General features: G+C 38.9%; 1 protein-coding gene and 1 long non-coding RNA gene across 2 annotated transcripts; one reads left to right on the top strand and one right to left on the bottom strand.

Moving 5' to 3' along the window:
• Positions 1-91: 91 nt before the first annotated feature.
• pcyt1bb (phosphate cytidylyltransferase 1B, choline b) lies at positions 92-4,798 on the bottom strand. The gene is made up of 8 exons (XM_059526651.1): positions 4,600-4,798; positions 3,231-3,330; positions 3,030-3,146; positions 2,703-2,854; positions 1,596-1,674; positions 1,362-1,504; positions 776-964; positions 92-688 (listed from the first exon to the last, which is right to left on the bottom strand). Exons 1-8 carry the CDS (start codon positions 4,699-4,701, stop codon positions 491-493), a joined length of 1,080 nt encoding a protein of 359 aa, XP_059382634.1. The 5' UTR covers positions 4,702-4,798; the 3' UTR covers positions 92-490.
• A 9,019-nt stretch (positions 4,799-13,817) lies between these two features.
• LOC132116757 (uncharacterized) lies at positions 13,818-17,061 on the top strand. Its single transcript, XR_009425684.1, has 4 exons — positions 13,818-14,583; positions 15,862-15,939; positions 16,026-16,127; positions 16,569-17,061. It is a non-coding gene; the product is annotated as an uncharacterized LOC132116757 (long non-coding RNA).
• The last annotated feature ends 2,339 nt before the right edge of the window (positions 17,062-19,400 follow it).

The raw sequence follows: 19,400 nt of genomic DNA, 5'->3' as shown, positions 1-19,400 counted from the left end.
ATCAATAACATTGTGTTGCATGTGTGTACATTTCTTGTCTTAATACATGAGGTCAATGGTACACCCTTAATTTCAATCAAAATACATACTGTTTAATAAAATACTGACAAGTATGTTTATTTGCTCACAACAATGACAATTACTATAACAATAACTATTAAGTTTTAATAATATTTCTAATTCTATGAGCATAGGGAAGTTCACATCACAGCTATAACAACGATAGAGAAAGTAGTGCACACAAAGTTGTCACACGTTGATGTGAAATATAGTTGGCGGTATTTGTATTTTTTGGCGTGAATGGGCTTTTAAGTCGCAAGACGAGTTATGAAGTGTTCAGTTTTGTGGGAATACGAAATTATAGCTTTTTTAAAATTTCTTCTATAGAATTATAAAGTCTGTGTTGACTTTGAGCAGCATGCATTTGCAGATCTGTATTATGCATAAAATACAGAAAATTAAACGTAAGGGTGTCTTCATTTAAGGGCATCTACATTTCCCCTTCTTCACCCTCACTGCTGCTGACAGAAGCTCCTTTAGGCGGTGGTGAACGGAAGCGTAGCAGGGGCCAGTGGGTGACGGGCGATGTAGAGCGTCCTCTGGTGGGACTGGAGCTGGGCGATGTGCTTGGGGACTGATAGGGAGACAGAGCCTGGAGAACACGGCCACTCCTCTCCTGGATCATGTACTGCAGAACATAAAAGAACATCAATTTGAAATGCAAAATAACTTGGTACATGTAAAGCATCAGTTTTGGTTAATGTCCTTCATTTACCCAGGCTTTATCTGGACCAAACAACTCCAGGAAGTTTCTGATGAACTCGCGAGATTTTTCTTCCCATTTGTAGATGAGGTCGTGGCTCTTCTCTTCGACACGGTGCACTAAATGTTTGGACTTCTCCTCCACCGTCCTCACCGTCTCCTTCATTCTGTCCACCTGCTCTTGTAGACGATACTTCTTCTCCTGTCAGTAAAAACAGCTAGTTCACTTAAAGATACATTTATAAATGTCTTCATTGTTTTTTTTTTTGAATGTCCTGGCAACTCTTCTCTGTATCATAAAACCAAATGGGAGCTGGGGATGTGCTCCAAACTACCATACAAATAAAGGTTCTTTATTGGCATCTTTATATCCATGAAGAACATTTGACATCAATGGAAACTTTTCATTGGACAAAAGGTTCTTTGTAGTGTTATAGTATTCACTCAAAGGTTATTTTGGGAACCCAGAATGGTTATTCTGTACGTAGTATCACTGCAAAATCCCTCTTTTGGAACCTTTATTTTTAAGAGCGTAACAATAGTTAATGCCATTTTCATTATATTCCAAGCCTTTTGAAGCCATACTGATTCTTCCTTACTTTGATGAAGCCAACGTTGAGTTCCCGTGCTGTGTATCCTCTCTGTAGGTTACGTCTGACATAGACGTCATAGTTTCGAACAATACGTGTGATGAGATCAGAGGTAGAGATCCCCTCCGTTCTTTGAGTAGCCACAAACATTCCTTACAAACAGAAATTCATATTTATAACTGAGTCTTTGACTTTGTTCTATTAATGTACACTTTGGATTTAATTTAGAATTTAAGTCTTTACCTGCTTCTTTGATATGTTTATAGACGTCTTCTGATCCAGCAGAGGTGTATGGGATATCATCATGTGCCACAAAGTCAATCTGAGGACAATAGGAAAATAAATAAACAGGTGTGACACCATGACACTGATCATACCCTTTTTGCAGTGATCCCTTTGAGCTTCTCAATGGGCATAACCCTCTTTTTTCCCTGCAAATTAATTTTGATATGAGCTGTTCTATTTTCTATGATGTCATTTGCAATTTTTATTTTTTTTAAGCAAAGCTAAATCCATAAAAGCATCTTCATTACATGAAATGAAATAAACATTAAATAGTAGAAATAAAAATAAAATAGATTTGTTTTTTGTTTTTTTCAGCTAAATGCCAAGTTAACCTTTTTAGTTTTTTGCTAAGTACTAAAATGACAAAAATGCTCAACAAAATTACTTTAAAATTAAATAGAAAATAAACATTACAAAAATACACACAAAATGAAAACAGAAAATCTAAAAATAAAAATTCTTAATATATATATAATGTATATATATATATCAGATACTAAAATAACACTGGTAACAGGGTTACAAATGTAACCTAAATTAAGGTTTTACTCAGGAGTGGCTAGCTGCTATTTGAAACAAAATGTTAATATGAAATTATTTAGTTGTCCTCCCATCTCATCAAGTCCAAATTATGTTATTTCTTTGATTTCAACATTTTAAAGAATTTTAAATATAAAAAGTTTGCACGCAAAAATGGTTGTGGTTAAATAATACATTTTATGTATGTAAAATTTGTATAAAATCAAATTAGAAATTAAATACTTTTATTCAGCAAGGGTGCATAATATTTTTCAAAAGTGACAATAAGACATTTGTACTGTTACAGAAGATTTTTATTTCAGATAAATGCTCTTCTTCTGAACTTTTTACTCATCAAAATTAACCTGAAAAAAAAAAATACTGTTTTTGAGCATCAAATCAGAATATTACTGATTTCTGAAGGATCATGTGACTGGAGTCACAAAAATCATTAAAAATATTACTGTCCAAAGACTTTCGACTGTTAGTGTATATGTGTGTGTGTTTGTGTATATATATATTACAATTAACTAAATATGAATTTACCTTGTGTTTTTTCAGGAATTCAGAAGTGATGGTCCAAGGAGCATCACGGACCACCTCGTCCACATAACGACAGTGTATAAGGGCTTCATAACGTTCATCCTCTGTCATCACTGTATAGCCTTTATACTTGTGTGTCAGGGCATCACTGCATACTGAAAAGAGCCAATCAAGGTATGTAACAGTCATCAAACATGGTTTGAAATAATGCAAAAATGCATTGTACATACACAATGGCTTTTTCAGATTTTGGACACTTTTGAAGGTGATGACATAGATGTGTATGTTTTCCTGCAAAACTGGACACGAGTGTGTGCCAGTGTGACTCACCGCCAACAATCAGTTGTGTATTTGGGAACAAGTTCTTGGCCTGCATCAGAGCCCGGGCATGGCCTGAATGGAAGAGGTCATAGATTCCATCGGCGTACACTCGTACCGGTCGATGAGCTGCACAAAATCAAAACAAACATACTGTACTTGCAATTTGGATTCACCAAAATCTTGGGAGTAATACTTATCTGTTTCTCTTACCTGGAGTGCCACGGCGAGCCTGGGCTAAAGTCACTTTGTCATGAGGGGTGTCCGAGGCGCTGCCTGATCGTTTCGCAAAGATGGCTGGTTCTCTAAGAGCCTGTGAGAGAAATGTCTGTTATGATGCATAATAAGAAAATTATTGGCATAAAGCATGTGTACTCTGTGGAATGCTGGCGTTTTGTGGAATAGAACAGGTGAAGCCTTCTGTATTGATAAAAATGAAAAAGTAATCAGATGTTTTATTGAAATGCTGTATAAAAATGTAATCGCAGAAGGTCCAATGAGTTTTTGGCACCTCCTTGAACGAAGTTGAAATAATGAACTGTTTTCTCAGTTATCTGAAGGGTGATAAGAGACACTGAACATAAGCACTCTGTAAATATGCTGGTGTTCGATAAGCATGCATGTATGAGTGTGTGCATATGATAAACTCCCAATTATCTATAATGTTGTAATTGCCCTTTGAACCATCCTGTTCAGGAGGGAAGACCTCAGAAGGCCACTGTAAGACAGATATAGACATTTATAATAGCACCACACCACTGCTTGATAAATCAAATGGTGGATATGAGTATGAGTTGCATATAAAACAAATAATAATTGCCATGAGGAAGCAGAGGAAGGCATTGTGCTTGGAATCTGTACCATGCACTCAGATAAGAAACTCCAGAGTTACATAAGAGAATTACCAATAATGGAAAGCCATGTGCTGTTCTTCTTGTTTCATATCATTTCCATCCTCAGTGTATTTTAAAGCATTCATGGGTGATCAAACTACTCTATATTATACTAATGTAAATCTTTGCCTAAGTGGGTCTGTAAATATATGCATATTTTTTAATTTCTTAATATAAAATTGACATATATCACTGCATGAAGTTTTATGCTTAATAATAACTTTTTAACCCTTTAACTGTCACCCCGTCCCGTACACGGGACACCTACATTTACTTCACTATATTACAATTAAATCGAATCTAATCTTGACAAACTATATATCTTCATTGCCTTTTTCTCTATCACATTTTAGAAATCATCAGAAATTATAAATCGACTGAAAACTTAAAATCTCAAAATTCATCCTTTAAAACCCATTTTAAAATCAGACATTGCATTACCATGTAAACGGTACATCAATATCATGTTACAAAATGTTTTCATTCATGAATTATTAAAAAATTTAAGTTTAGATCGTGTACTATAAAGTCTATGTTCAAAAATGTGAGTGACAGCTATAGCATAATCTTAATAGTTTTTCTTAATCATAAATATTTTAGAAAGGCCAGGAAAGTCCATTATTCAGAGCCAAACAGACGCTGCATGGTCAAATTCTGAAATTATAAAATTGTTAGTTGTTCAAACTAACCTTAATTGGTGGCCGTTTGCGTTGCTGCTGTTGCTGTGTTTGAACCCCTCCTCGAGCAGCACGGCCATTAGCACGGGACCCATTTCGCCTCCTGTTCACCATGGTTGAGATTTTAGTCTAGAGTCCCGTGCATTTGGCTTTGCACTGGCTGCACTCGCCAGATGTTTGACAAGCCTTTGCTTTTACTCCTGTACTGATAACTGGCCAGTCATACTGACCCTTGTGACGAGGCAAAAGAGCAAAGGTTGGTTTTTCATGTTACTTAAATACTCTGTAGGCCCAATCAAACGTATTATTAAATATATTATTGTATGCTATGTTCTTTCTATTTATCCTTGTGAAGACTAAATTGCCATCGGTTCCCATGTTTTTTTATATACAAGTAAAACAAGGTTAACATAAATTGATAATACTTAGGTTTTTTGTTTTACTGTAATGACCCAGAACTCGACATGGGATCCATATGCAGGCTTTATTGCAGAAACTCTTAGTCATACAGGCAATGGTCAGTACCAGCAATATCAGCAATGTAGGGAGAACAAACACGGGTAGTAACGCTCAGAAATGACAGACACAGCAAATCAAGACTTCGCGTTGAACTGTTGTGATAGTCCAGCTTATATACACAGTCCTGATGCATTGCACCTGTGATGGTGATCAGAGTCCAAGGACGGGGCTTGTGGGAAATGTAGTGTAGTCAGTGTAAATGAATGGATGGATGCGTGTGTGTCAGTATTCAGGTGAGCAGAGGGAATCACGGGGTTCGTCTCCGTGACATTTACAATGTAAACTGCACAAACTCACAACGCTTATGTAGTTACTTATTACAAACATATGTTTAAATTAGTCTTTGGTTTTGATGTCATGGCTGCAGCACTATATTGAGCTCCAAATTTAACACATCCCCTACCCACTCCCGCAGCAAGAAAATACATGCTTTTAAATTTGCTCATCTATTCTAATGAATCTATTATTTATTTTATTATATTATTTTTTTCACCCATCTGCTACTCACCCTCGAAGTATCCTAGGTTTATGTGACTTTCTTCTTAAACCAGTTGAAGTTATATTAAAAATTGTCCTTGCTCTTCCAAATTGGGTAAGCGGATGTTTGTTGTCAACAGTTCGGAATATGCTAAATAATTATTCTGGCCAGCAGAGGGAATCACGAGGTTCGTCTCCGTGACAGAGCCCCCCCTCTGCGAGCGACTCCTGGCGCGAGGAGGCAAACGATGTCGGGGTCTACCACGAGGTCGAGGGGCCGGTCTTTCAGGGTGTAAGCGATGAAATTCATCGATGAGATTGGGGTCTAGAATATCCTCAGAATTTACCCAAGAGCGTTCCTCTGGACCGTACCCCTCCCACCCGACCAGGTACTGCAGGACTCTTCCCTGACGTCTGGAATCGAGTAATTCCTGGACTAGGTAAGCCTCCTCGCCCTCAATGGTGATGGGTTGAGGGGCCTGTTCACGGGACCTCCCCTCTCCCTCGTCTCTGGGACCAGCAGCAGCCTTGAGCAAGGATACATGAAAAGTAGGAGAAATACGGTATGTGTTAGGAAGTGCTAACCGGTAGGAAACTGGGTTTATTTGTCTGATGATCTGGAATGGACCCACGTACCTTGGACTCAGTTTTTGCGGCATGGAAGCCGGAGACGAAGATCCCGTGTTGATAGCCACACCCATTGACCCGGCTGGTAGTTGGGACCTGGGCGCCTTCTGCGGTCCGCTTGCTCCTTTTGCCTTCGAACAGCATGTTGAAGGTGAACATGAGCCCGATTCCAAACCTCCTCACTGCGCGTCATCCAATCGTTTACGGCCGGCACGTCCGTTGGCTCCCCTGACCATGGGAACATTGGCGGTTGGAACCCCAGTACACATTTAAAGGGAGTCAGACCAGTTGAGGGTTTGAGAAGGGAGTTCTGTGCATATTCTGCCCATAGTAAGTATCGCGCCCAATCGTCCTGATTCTGATTGCAGTAGGTTCTAAGGAAGCGATTCAATTCCTGGTTGAGCCTCTCCACTTGTCCGTTGACCTGGGGATGATAACCAGAGGGGAGACTGACATTGACATTCAGGGCTTTGAAGAAGGCTGACCATAGTTGAGAGGTGAATTGAGGTCCTCGGTCTGACACGATGTCTTCGGGTAAGCCGTATAACCGAAAGACCCAATGGCAAAGATGTTCTGCAATCTGGAGAGCTGTGGGTAGTTTGGGTAGTGGAATGAGTCTGCAGGCCTTCGAGAATCGATCAATGATGGTAAGTATGGTAGTGTGGCCTTGTGAATTGGGAAGATCCGTAATGAAGTCTATGGCAATGTGAGACCATGGTCCTTGTGGAATGGGGAGTGGTTGAAGGAGGCCGGCGGGAGATTGTTTGGATGATTTGTTGATGGTACAGTTGTTGCACTGCTGTATGTAGTTGGTTTTGTCCTTGTGTAGTGATTCCCACCAGAAGTGATTCTCCAGCTGATTAATGGTGGTGGCTGTGATACCTGGATGACCGGATGATGGATGGCAGTGAACTTGACTGATGACCTGATCACGAAGATGTTCAGGGACGAAGATTCTGTCGACTGGGCAGGCCACAGGGGTTTCGTTCTGCTCCCTGTATTGTTGCAGCAGAGTCATGATATCCCATTGAATGGGGGCAACTACTACATGACAAGGCAGAATGGGTTCTGGATCTATTGGAATGTCCTCCTCCTCGAATTGACGTGAGAGAGCATCCGCTTTGGTGTTCTTGGAACCGGGTCGATAAGTTACAGAGAAGTCGAATCGGGTGAAGAACAGGGACCATCTAGCTTGGCGAGGGTTGAGGCGTTTGGCCATGCGTAAGTATTCCAGGTTCTTATGATCTGTCAGTACTGTAAACGGGTGCGTGGATCCCTCTAGCCAGTGCCTCCACTCCTCGAAGGCTGCCTTCATGGCAAGAAGTTCCCGGTCCCCGACACTGTAATTGCGTTCTGCTGAGTTGAGTTTCCTTGAGTAGAAGGCACAGGGATGGAGCTTAGCAGAGGGGTCTGGACGTTGGGACAGGATAGCTCCGATACTGGTGTTTGATGCGTCCACCTTGACAACGAAAGGTAATGAAGGGTCAGGGTGGCAGAGGATGGGCGCGTTGCTGAATCGTTGCTTCAGGGTTTGAAATGCCTTGTGAGTGGGTTCGGACCATTGTAGTCGGTGAGTTCCTTTTTTGACCATTGAAGTAAGTGGGGCGACAACCGTACTGAAGTTTCTGATGAACCTTCTGTAGAATTTCGCGAATCCTAGAAATCGCTGTAATTCCTTGAGGGTTGCGGGTTTAGGCCAGTTAAGAACGGCGTTGACCTTCCTCTCGTCCATGGCCACCCCTCCGGGGCTGATTATGTACCCAAAGAGTGTGGTGGAAGTCGTGTGGAATTCGCATTTCTCAACCTTGGCATATAACTGGTACTTGATGAGGCGCTGAAGAACTGATCGGACGTGTTGTACATGTTCAAGGAGTGTGTTGGAATAGATTAGGATGTCGTAAATATACACGATCACAGATTTGTTCAGCATGTCCCTGAAGACCTTGTTGATGAATGACTGAAACACAGATGGACTATTGACCAGTCCGGACGGCATCACAAGATATTCGTAGTGTCCAGTGGTTGTGGAGAAGGCTGTCTTCCATTCATCTCCCTCTCTAATGCGAATGAGATTGTAAGCACACCTCAGATCCAGCTTGGTGTAGTATTGGGCAGTGCGAAGCTGTTCAAGGGCTGAAGGAACCAACGGAAGTGGGTATCTGAATTTAACAGTCATTTCGTTTAGTCCACGATAATCAATGCAAGGACGGAGACCACCATCCTTCTTTTTCACGAAGAAGAACCCTGATGAAGCAGGGGATGTGGACGGTCTAATGAAACCTTTCTGGAGTTCTTCATTGATGTAATCCTTCATGGCTTCGGACTCCGGTTGAGACAAGGGGAAGATGCGACCCTTTGGAGGAGAATGCCCTGGCAGAAGATCGATTGCACAGTCATATTTGCGGTGAGGAGGTAAGGTGTTGGCTTGCTCCTTACTGAAAGCCTCCATAAGATCAGCATATTCCTCTGGAAGGTCGAGAATAGACTCTCGTGCTGGAGAGTGTGACATGAAACAGACAGGAATGGGTTTGACCAGAGAAAGACAGTTCTGTTGACAATGACTGCTCCATTTTACGATGTGGCCCTCTCTGCAGGAAATATGTGGATTATGCAGACGTAACCAGGGTAATCCAAGAATCACGGGAGTGTGAGATGTGCCTCTTCTTGTGAAGTAAACCAGCCGCCATCAAGATTTTGCAAGTGAGGTGGGTGATGGATCCAGAACCCAATGGCCGACCATCTATTGTCTTCACTGAAAGAGAGGTAGAGCATGAAATCAGTCGAATGTCATATCTCTTAGCAAACTCCTCAGAAATGAAATTGCCAGCAGCCCCAGAATCGAGTAAAGCAGAGGTAACAATTTGTTTGTCGTTTATCCATAATTCTACTGGAATGCTCACACACTGGGTATCACACATGGAGGTGAGAGGAGTACTCACCGAGCCTTGTGAGGATTTAGATGCACGAGTAGGGCAGTTGTTACGTTGATGGCCAGGCAAGCCACAGTACATGCATAGTCTATTAGAGATGCGTCGATCTCTCTCCTCAACAGACGAGAACTGGATCGTCGGGCACGTTGCAGATTGTCAATGGAAATGGTAAGCTCAATGAAGCTATTAAGATCTCTGCCCTCGTCTCTGCATGCTAGCTCAGCTTGAAGATCATAATTTAGACCCTTGCGGAAGAGTACCTTTAACGTGTCGTTCACCCAGTTGGTTTGTGCCACCAGTGTGCAAAATCGTAGAGCATAATCAGCCGCCGTCATTCTGCCTTGCGATAATTCCAATAAGCGATCTCCAGCTCCCTTTCCCTCCTTAGGATGATCGAATACTGCCCTGAACTGATGTAGGAAGTCATGAAAGGAAGAGAATGCAGATCCATCGGAGCCCCATACAGCAGTAATCCATTCCAGTGCTTTCTCAGTCAGCAGTGAACAAACAAAGGCGATTCTCCCAGTATCAGTAGTATACAGCGTGGGTTGCTGTTCCACAAACAATGAGCATTGTAACAGAAATCCCTTACACTTGCTGGCGTCACCGTTGAATTTCTCCGGGAAAGCGAGACAGGAATTAACCTGGGACGGCGTCCCTGCAGCGTGGGCAATGGCGGACGCCTTCTGCGTTGGTGTGGCCGCGGGAGCTGTATGGAGACTCTGAACGACTTTGACGAGTTCCTCAGTGATAGACGTCAGTCGATTCAGCTGAAACTGGTTAGCAGCGGTCTGACTGGCTTGGGCCGCCATGGTGGTATGAAGACCTTCATAAGCCGCTGGATCTGGTGTTGGCGAAGTCTTCTGTAATGACCCAGAACTTGACATGGGATCCATATGCAGGCTTTATTGCAGAAACTCGTAGTCGTACAGGCAATGGTCAGTACCAGCAATATCAGCAATGTAGGGAGAACAGAGAATCAAAATCCAGTAACAAGCAAGGGTCGGTAGGTAGGCAGCAAAGGTACGTAAAGGATATCAAACAGGATCGGCAACAGGAAAACAAACACGGGTAGTAACGCTCAGAAATGACAGACACAGCAAATCAAGACTTCGCGTTGAACTGTTGTGATAGTCCAGCTTATATACACAGTCCTGATGAATTGCACCTGTGATGGTGATCAGAGTCCAAGGACGGGGCTTGTGGGAAATGTAGTGTAGTCAGTGTAAATGAATGGATGGATGCGTGTGTGTCAGTATTCAGGTGAGCAGAGGGAATCACGGGGTTCGTCTCCGTGACATTTACAATGTAAACTGCACAAACTCAAAACGCTTATGTAGTTACTTAATACAAACATATGTTTAAATTAGTCTTTGGTTTTGATGTCATGGCTGCAGCACTATATTGAGCTCCAAATTTAACACATCCCCTACCCACCCCACAGCAAGAAAATACATGCTTTTAAATTTGCGCATCTATTCAAATGAATCTATTATTTATTTTATTATATTATTTTTTTTGCCCATCTGCTACTCACCCTCGAAGTATCCTAGGTTTATGTGACTTTCTTCTTAAACCAGTTGAAGTTATATTAAAAATTGTCCTTGCTCTTCCAAATTGGGTAAGCGGATGTTTGTTGTCAACAGTTCAGAATATGCTTAATAAAGTGTGCGCATATGTAATAAAATGTCCCTCACATGCCTCCGGGGGGTGAATAAAGGTCCCCTGTAGCAAATCCATGCCTTTTTGTAAGATAAATATCCAAATTTCAAACTTTTTTCCTAACATCTGCTGACTGTGGGATTTAGAAGAAGTGCAGGTGGAAGATTGAAGACATGCGTTGTGCGCGCGCCTCTGGGAAATGTAGGAGCAAAGGAAACTAAGTTTCCTTACTTTAGCAAAACGAAAACCAGTCTCTTCTTTGCTTATTTCGAAATCCTCTGACATTGTTCTTTACAAATCCTTGTTTTGTGCTGCTAATTAGTGATCGGCTTTTCTCTTGTTCTCTCTCCGTGCTCGTCATTAAAAACGAATCTCTGACGAACTACAACAACTGCCTGCACGTCTTCCGGTTCCCAACAGTCAGCGAAAGTGAGAAAAAGTGTTTATTACGTTTGAATCTGGATATTCATCTTACAAAAATGCCTTGATTCGCTATGGATTCACCCAGAGCTGTGTGAGAGAAGTTTTATTATAGATGCGCACACTTTATTTCATATCTTCTGAACTGTTGACTACAAACACCCGCTTACATCAATTGAAAGGCTTGGAAGAGCAAGGACAATATTTAATATAACTCTGATTGGATTATTCTGAAAGAAGAAAGTCACATACACCTTGGATGCTTCGAGGGTAAGATGGACAAATTTTCATTCTCAAGAGAATTAACCCTTTAACCAGTCAAATAACCATGATCCCGACTGATGGGTTACTGCTGCAGCCAACCGCTGAACACAAGCCCTATTACTTCATAAAATGTTGATCAGGTAAAAGACTACACCCTAGTGAAAATAAATACAACCCGAATTCCGGAAAAGTTGGGACGTTTTTTAAATTTTAATAAAATGAAAACTAAAAGACTTTCAAATCACATGAGCCAATATTTTATTCACAATAGAACATAGATAACATAGCAAATGTTTAAACTGAGAAAGTTTACAATTTTATGCACAAAATGAGCTCATTTCAATTTTGATTTCTGCTACAGGTCTCAAAATAGTTGGGACGGGGCATGTTTACCATGGTGTAGCATCTCCTTTTCTTTTCAAAACAGTTTGAAGACGTCTGGGCATTGAGGCTATGAGTTGCTGGAGTTTTGCTGTTGGAATTTGGTCCCATTCTTGCCTTATATAGATTTCCAGCTGCTGAAGAGTTCGTGGTCGTCTTTGACGTATTTTTCGTTTAATGATGCGCCAAATGTTCTCTATAGGTGAAAAATCTGGACTGGGGTTAGACCAGGTTAGCACCCGGACTCTTCTACGACGAAGCCATGCTGTTGTTATAGCTGCAGTATGTGGTTTTGCATTGTCCTTCTGAAATAAACAAGGCCTTCCCTGAAATAGACGTTGTTTGGAGGGAAGCATATGTTGCTCTAAAACCTTTATATATCTTTCAGCATTCACAGAGCCTTCCAAAACATGCAAGCTGCCCATACCGTATGCACTTATGCACCCCCATACCATCAGAGATGCTGGCTTTTGAACTGAACGCTGATAACATGCTGGAAGGTCTCCCTCCTCTTTAGCCCGGAGGACATGGTGTCCGTGATTTCCAACAAGAATGTCAAATTTGGACTCGTCTGACCATAAAACACTATTCCACTTTGAAATAGTCCATTTTAAATGAGCCTTGGCCCACAGGACACGACGGCGCTTCTGGACCATGTTCACATATGGCTTCCTTTTTGCATGATAGAGCTTTAGTTGGCATCTGCTGATGGCACGGCGGATTGTGTTTACCGACAGTGGTTTCTGAAAGTATTCCTGGGCCCATTTAGTAATGTCATTGACACAATCATGCCGATGAGTGATGCAGTGTCGTCTGAGAGCCCGAAGACCACGGGCATCCAATAAAGGTCTCCGGCCTTGTCCCTTACGCACAGAGATTTCTCCAGTTTCTCTGAATCTTTTGATGATGTTATGCACTGTAGATGATGAGATTTGCAAAGCCTTTGCAATTTGACATTGAGGAACATTGTTTTTAAAGTTTTCCACAATTTTTTTACGCAGTCTTTCACAGATTGGAGAGCCTCTGCCCATCTTTACTTCTGAGAGACTCTGCTTTTCTAAGACAAAGTTTTTATAGCTAATCATGTTACAGACCTGATATCAATTAACTTAATTAATCACTAGATGTTCTCCCAGCTGAATCTTTTCAAAACTGCTTGCTTTTTAGCCATTTGTTGCCCCCGTGCCAACTTTTTTGAGACCTGTAGCAGGCATTAAATTTTAAATGAGCTAATTAAGTGGATAAAAGTGTAAAATTTCTCAGTTTAAACATTTGCTACGTTATCTATGTTCTATTGTGAATAAAATATTGGCTCATGTGATTTGAAATTCCTTTAGTTTTCATTTTATTAAAATTTAAAAAACGTCCCAACTTTTCCGGAATTCGGGTTGTATAAAAATATATTTGAAATACATTTATTTTCCGTGAAGTATACTACAAATACATTTACTTATGTACATGTACTTAATGCAGTGCAGAAGTAGTGCTGAAGTCAAACTAAACATATCCTGAAGCATCAAAGCACTGAATGCATCAAGAAGTGCTGCATGGGGTATGAAATCTCGGTGCTCTTTGGTTGTATGGGATAGAATATATTTAAGGACAAGAACTCCAAGGCACTCGAATTGTAGTGAAAAGTTAAAAAGCCTTTATTGCATCACTGGCTTTATACGTTAAAACTCTTTTGGTTTTAGAGTTTTAACGTATAAAGCCAGTGATGCAATAAAGGCTTTTTAACTTTTCACTACAATTCGAGTGCCTTGGAGTTCTTGTCCTTCAATATATCCTGAAGCATATTTGATTGTGCAACAGTGGACCTATTGCAAGTATACTACAGGGATACACTTTAAATATCTGGCATTTATGTTAATAGATTTGAACTATACTTAGTATGGAATAAATGTATTTTGAATATATTACTCTTTTGCTAGGGGAGTCATATGCAGATGCCCAGTAAAATAAAAACATTATACCTTGGAGCTATAATGGGAGGAGTGCAAAAGACAAAATCTGCCATTAATCAATGGTTCCTGCTTCTAGACAGTTAGGGACTGAACTCCTACTGTGTTTGTGTTTTGTAGTTGTGGGTAGTAGTCCATATATGTAATATAGCCATATATGGTAATAGCCTATATGTAAAACCTTATCCACTGTTGGCTGTGGTAGACCAGCTTTCATTAATGCCCAAGCAAGTTTGTTGAATGATTATTGTACTGATATTGTATTTGTAATTAATTAGTTTACTGAAGTAATAGATGTACCTCCTAGTATCTTTTCTTCTCTGAAAAACTTTGACTTATAAGGATTTAAATCATACTGATGGTACAAACAATGGAATATTTGCATTTCCTTTTCCTTTTATTTGCCTAGCCCCACCTGGATCATTGTTTTTTATACTGGTACATCTTGCAATGCATTCTTTAAGTTGAGGAGCCTGCCAAGCCTGTCAACTTTTTTCTTTTTCTTTTTTGTAAGCAATTACGTCAGTAAAATTGGAAAAATATGAAGTATTTTCACATTTTTGAGCAGGAGTCATTAAGGTGTGATCATTATTTTCCGAAGTTTTTCATTCAAAGTCAGTAGTTACCTGTGGAAGTATGCTTTACCATTAGGGGTTATTTTTCTGGATTTTTGACTACATTGTGGAGCAGTTGGATAATAGGAATTTCACAGTGTTGAGGCTTCATTTAACCATGTTGAACCCAGGGACAAAAAGGTGATGTGAACTTTTTGCTTTGAATGACTATTAGAAAGCTTTACACTGTTGACTTCTTTTGTAGTTCTGGCTGGCAATGACTTTACTAATAACTTAACATTTTGTAATAACTCCAATATTGTAATTACTTCAAACAGTAAGTCTACATAATTAACAATAATACACTCGACATTAAATGTGATGTGACCTAAAAAGTAACTTAAGAAGCTCACTTTATGCAAATTAAAAAATATATAAATGATTTTGCATTGTAAGTCAATTAATAAAGCCAATTGACATTTATTATAAAGACAGCTAAAAAACACCTTCCAATCAAAACATATTTTAATTCTAAAGTATTTAATTAGTTTAATTATTTTAATATATAATACTGATCTGTCAAACATTATGCAATATAATAATGTCTGTTCATATTATTAATCATTGTTTTTATAATGTGTCAACATCATGTGTATTTTGCTGCAAAATTTATAGCTCTTATATATTTATGTCAATCATATGTCTTATTTTTCCACCAATCAGAATGAATGTATGCACTACGTAATAAATCTCTATACATACTAACAATCGAGAGCTTGCGTTTAAAACCTAGCTAAGCTAATCGTATTGTTACGAGGATAAAATCTACACAATTAAGAACAGCAACATACCTACAAGACATTTCAATGGTACGTAATCTAAAAATAATTTTGCAATCACGTATACCTATCAAAGGTTTATAAACCTAAAAAGATTGCCGTGGCTATAACTCTAGCATTTCATCTGACCGGAAGAATAAAATGGAGATTAGCATGCTAGTGGCAACAAGAAAACAACAAAATGTAAAATAGTTTATATTAAAATATTTATTATAAACTACTGTTTACGCTGTAGTTTATAATACTGTCATAAATGCAAATTAATTTAGTTATTAAACATATCTTTAAAAAAAAAGTAATTTGTATAGAGGCTCTAGTAGTGCTTCATGCTACCAAGTGACGAAGCAATTTCATGATCGTTATCTTTTCTCTTCCCTGTAATGTAAAGGTTTAATAATTAATAACTAGTCTCTTTCAATAATTAGGATACAGAGATTTTAAAAATAGATTTTAACTTTTACTTTTATCTTTTAACAATGCAAAGAAATTGAAAAATGTTTGGAATGCAAATACGTTAACATTGGAGCCCAGGCCCTCAGTCTGATAAAGACTGCATTGCTATTAGATTTCTTTTGTTCTTCGTATTTTTGGCATGAGGTTTTACATTAATTATATACATGATGATATTTTTTTAAATTAGGGGAACACATGCTACAACTTCTCCTGCTTGAAAGATGTGGAGTTGTGTCCAACTGTCGTCGATACTTTGCCGCTTAAGGTAGTCGGGTTTATTCAAACCATTCAATCATTAAACATCTTTAAAAAGTTTTTATTTTGCATGATATCCATTTTATTGTGTTTTAGTATCCTGTCCAGTGTGTGGACAACCGTGATGGTCGAGATGGACAAGTGGTGTTTGACTCTGAATCATTTCACAGTTATTTCCATTCCATCAGTCAACCAAACGTAAGTCATAACCTGATTTTGCTCAGTTGTATTATTTTATATGGTATGAGAGGTCATGCTTTATTGTGAATACAGTCATGGCTAAACAGTTTTGGAATGATATATCACATTATTAGCCTTATCATACTTACATGTCATATTATATTCACAGCATGGTCTCAAGTGCAACAATCTATGTTATGATAATTCATTCAGCCTGAAGTTGCTCATATTGATCACAATTGGTTATTTGTAATGTATAATGCTGCTATGCTTTCATATAATTTAAAGGATCTACAAGCTTGACCCGAGATTACAGTTAGTAGTAATCGTACTAATGCTGTGGTCTGGCTAAAGTTTAAAAAAGTGATAGGCAACTATAAAACTTTGAATGAAATAAATATGGTTAGGAGCAGCTTAAGTGTTGTTTTTACATATTAAAACCAATGTAATGTCTTTCAGGCTTCTGTTCAATGCCTGGAAAATCCAGAGGGTAAAGATGGAGTAGTGGTGATCGGCCGTGAATCATTTCCAATGCACCTGTTGCATCTCTCAAGTGGAAGACCTTGATAAAGATAATGATGTGTATTCATTTACATATGCCTGTAAAGAAGTATTATTACCTGAAAAAATGTATATGTGAATGAATCAGTATTTGTTTTTTTATTAAAATATTTTTGAACAACTTTTATATATTTTTTTTTTCTTTGTTCACAATTGAACTCAGAACAGACAAATAATTTACAATTCTTCAAGACCAGGGGCCGGATGAACCAGCTGGATGAACACCCGGTTGTAAGACTAGGCTGGATGTAAAATGCGCTTTAAGGCGTGCGTAGAATTTATCCACCTTATTTTTCACGTTAGCGCGGGCACTGCCATTTTAGAACCATAATGTGTCCGATTTCCTGCAAGACATTTGTTTTGACTATAATCCATTTACCAGAGCTGAATGTGGATGGGGCACCCTATGATATGCACGCCCCTCCAAAGGGACAAGCTCGTCGGCCTTAGGTAAAACTAAAAACCTTAAACTTAAAGAAACCACCTAAATTTCCGTACACTTGCTCTTTCCACTTCGTTGATGGCAGACCCACGGATTTTCATCATATATGCACACACACAAACACACAATTAAAATGTCAAGGTGAAGTTTGCTTTCCTGTATTATATGTTTATTCAACAATTGCATCCACTGATTTGCCAGAGGTAGCTTATAGTTACAATATTGTCCTATATTCCTCTGTTTTGCTATTAAAAAGTAGGCTATTTCGTTAAGGTGTGTAGCCATATATGGTGGCATATTAAAACTTGCTCACTGTATTGTAAAACTGTAAGGTGAAAAATAACGAACAATATTAAGACTCTTCGGAAGTAACAACTTTTTTATTTTATTTTATTCTCCTTAAAAAGATGTCACATGGAAGTGCATGACAGCCTGACCAGATTGCAGTTCATGTGGAGAAGCTGTTTGCTTGTAATTGATGTAATTAATGTACAGTGGCATGCAGAAGTTTAGGAACCCCTTGCAGAATCTGTGCAAATGTGAATAATTTTCAAAAAATAAGAGAGATCATACTAAATGCATGTTATTTTTTTATTTAGTATTGTCCTAAGATATTTTACATAAAACATTGTTGCATATAGTCCACAAGACAAAAAAAAATTGCTGAAATTATTAAAATAACCCCATTAAAAGTTAATACTGTGTGTGGTTACCTGGATGATCCATGACTGTCTTTCTGTTTTGTGATGGTTTTGCATGAGTTGCTTGTTTGTTCTGAACAGTTAAACTGAGCACTGTTCTTCAGAAAAATCTTTAAGGTCCTGGAGATTCTTCAGTTTTCCAGCATCTTTGCATATTTGAACCCCTTCCACCATTGACTGTATGATTTTGAGTTTTGTTTTTACACTGAGGACAACTGAGGGACTCAAACACAACTATTAAAAAAGGTTCAAACATTCACTGATGCTCCAGAAGGAAACAAGATGCATTAAGAGCTTTTTGAAAAAACTTTTGGAATTTGAAGATCAAGGTAAATTGTACTTAATTTGTGTTCCGGGAAACATACAAGTATCTTCTGTTGCTTACAAAGGGCATAACTAAATGAAAAAAAAAAATATTTCAACAAAATAAGAAAAATGTGCACATCTTCATCGTGTTCAAAAGTTTTCACCCCCCAACTCTTAATGCATCTTGTTTCCTTCTGGAGCATCAGTGAATGTTTGAGTCCCTCAGTTGTGCTCAGTGTGAATAGATGTATCTCAAAATCATATAGTTTGCAGAAGCACTTCTAATGGCGAAGACTTTAATTTCCTCATGTTATATATGAGGCCACTATTGCATACATGAAGAAATGGGTAAATGTCCTCAGAATTAACTTTTTTTTTTAATAATCCAATCCAGTGAATGGTGGATTGTGTGTACTGTATGATGTCCAAAAGAATGTGTACTTTATCACTGTAATAGTTCAACAAATAAAATGCAAAAAATAAATAACACATATACTACATAATGCAAATGTTACATTATTTGGCCAGTTTTAAAGTTTACTACATTTTGTTCCTGAAATCCACGCTTTTGGAATCAAGATAAAGGCAATCAAATCAAGCACAACCTAATAAAACATTTCATGGATAAAGGGTTTTGGGCAAAAAGAACGAGTTGGTGGACATTCTACTAATATTAAAAACATGTGGGTCATCCTTGAATGGCCTATTCTCCAATATATAAACAATATGGTCCCATTGATTTGGAAGTATGTTTCTTCTCCCAACATTTAGATTGCTTTCATTGAGTTTGTTCATTGAGTATAAATACATTTGTAACAGGTTTTAAGGAATGAATGATGCATTTTATATAGCACTTTTTTATTGTGAATTGTTGTACACCCAAAGTGCTTTACAGTCATGTAGAGGTGGGGGGTCTTTCCTCAACCACCACCAGTGTGCAGCATCCACCTGGATGATGCGACGGCAGCCACAGGACAACGGCGGCACCAGTGCGCTCACCACACACCAGCTACAGGTGGATAGGAGAGAGAGATAGAGCCAATCAAGTGGTTTGGGATTAGATCCATTAGAGATATTACTTACCACATAAATCCTATGACGTGTGCTTGCTTGTGTTGATCAGTAAGCCTATCCCTAAACACCTATACAAAGTAGACACTTGTGTAGCTTGGACCTGGGTTTTTTTTTTTACATGACCATGAAGTTTAGGTGTGTTGTAAATGTCATTTATGTAATGACTTCACCACATCTGTTAATAACAATTTAACCCAGAATCAGTCG

Source organism: Carassius carassius, chromosome 36, assembly GCF_963082965.1.
Source record: "Carassius carassius chromosome 36, fCarCar2.1, whole genome shotgun sequence".
NCBI classification, from domain to species: Eukaryota; Metazoa; Chordata; class Actinopteri; order Cypriniformes; family Cyprinidae; genus Carassius; species Carassius carassius.
Note: the sequence above shows the minus strand (reverse complement) of the source record. Positions and strands in the feature narration are given on the sequence as shown.

Bases quoted from the DNA above. Each gene is read 5' to 3' on its own strand.
- pcyt1bb (XM_059526651.1), bottom strand. From the start codon at position 4,701: ATGGTGAACAGGAGGCGAAATGGGTCCCGTGCTAATGGCCGTGCTGCT. The intron at 3,147-3,230 runs GTAAGAGAAACA...GATTTTGTGCAG, and splicing joins GGCTCGCCGTGGCACTCCAG to CTCATCGACCGGTACGAGTG. The intron at 2,855-3,029 runs GTGAGTCACACT...GGCTCTTTTCAG, and splicing joins TACACAACTGATTGTTGGCG to TATGCAGTGATGCCCTGACA.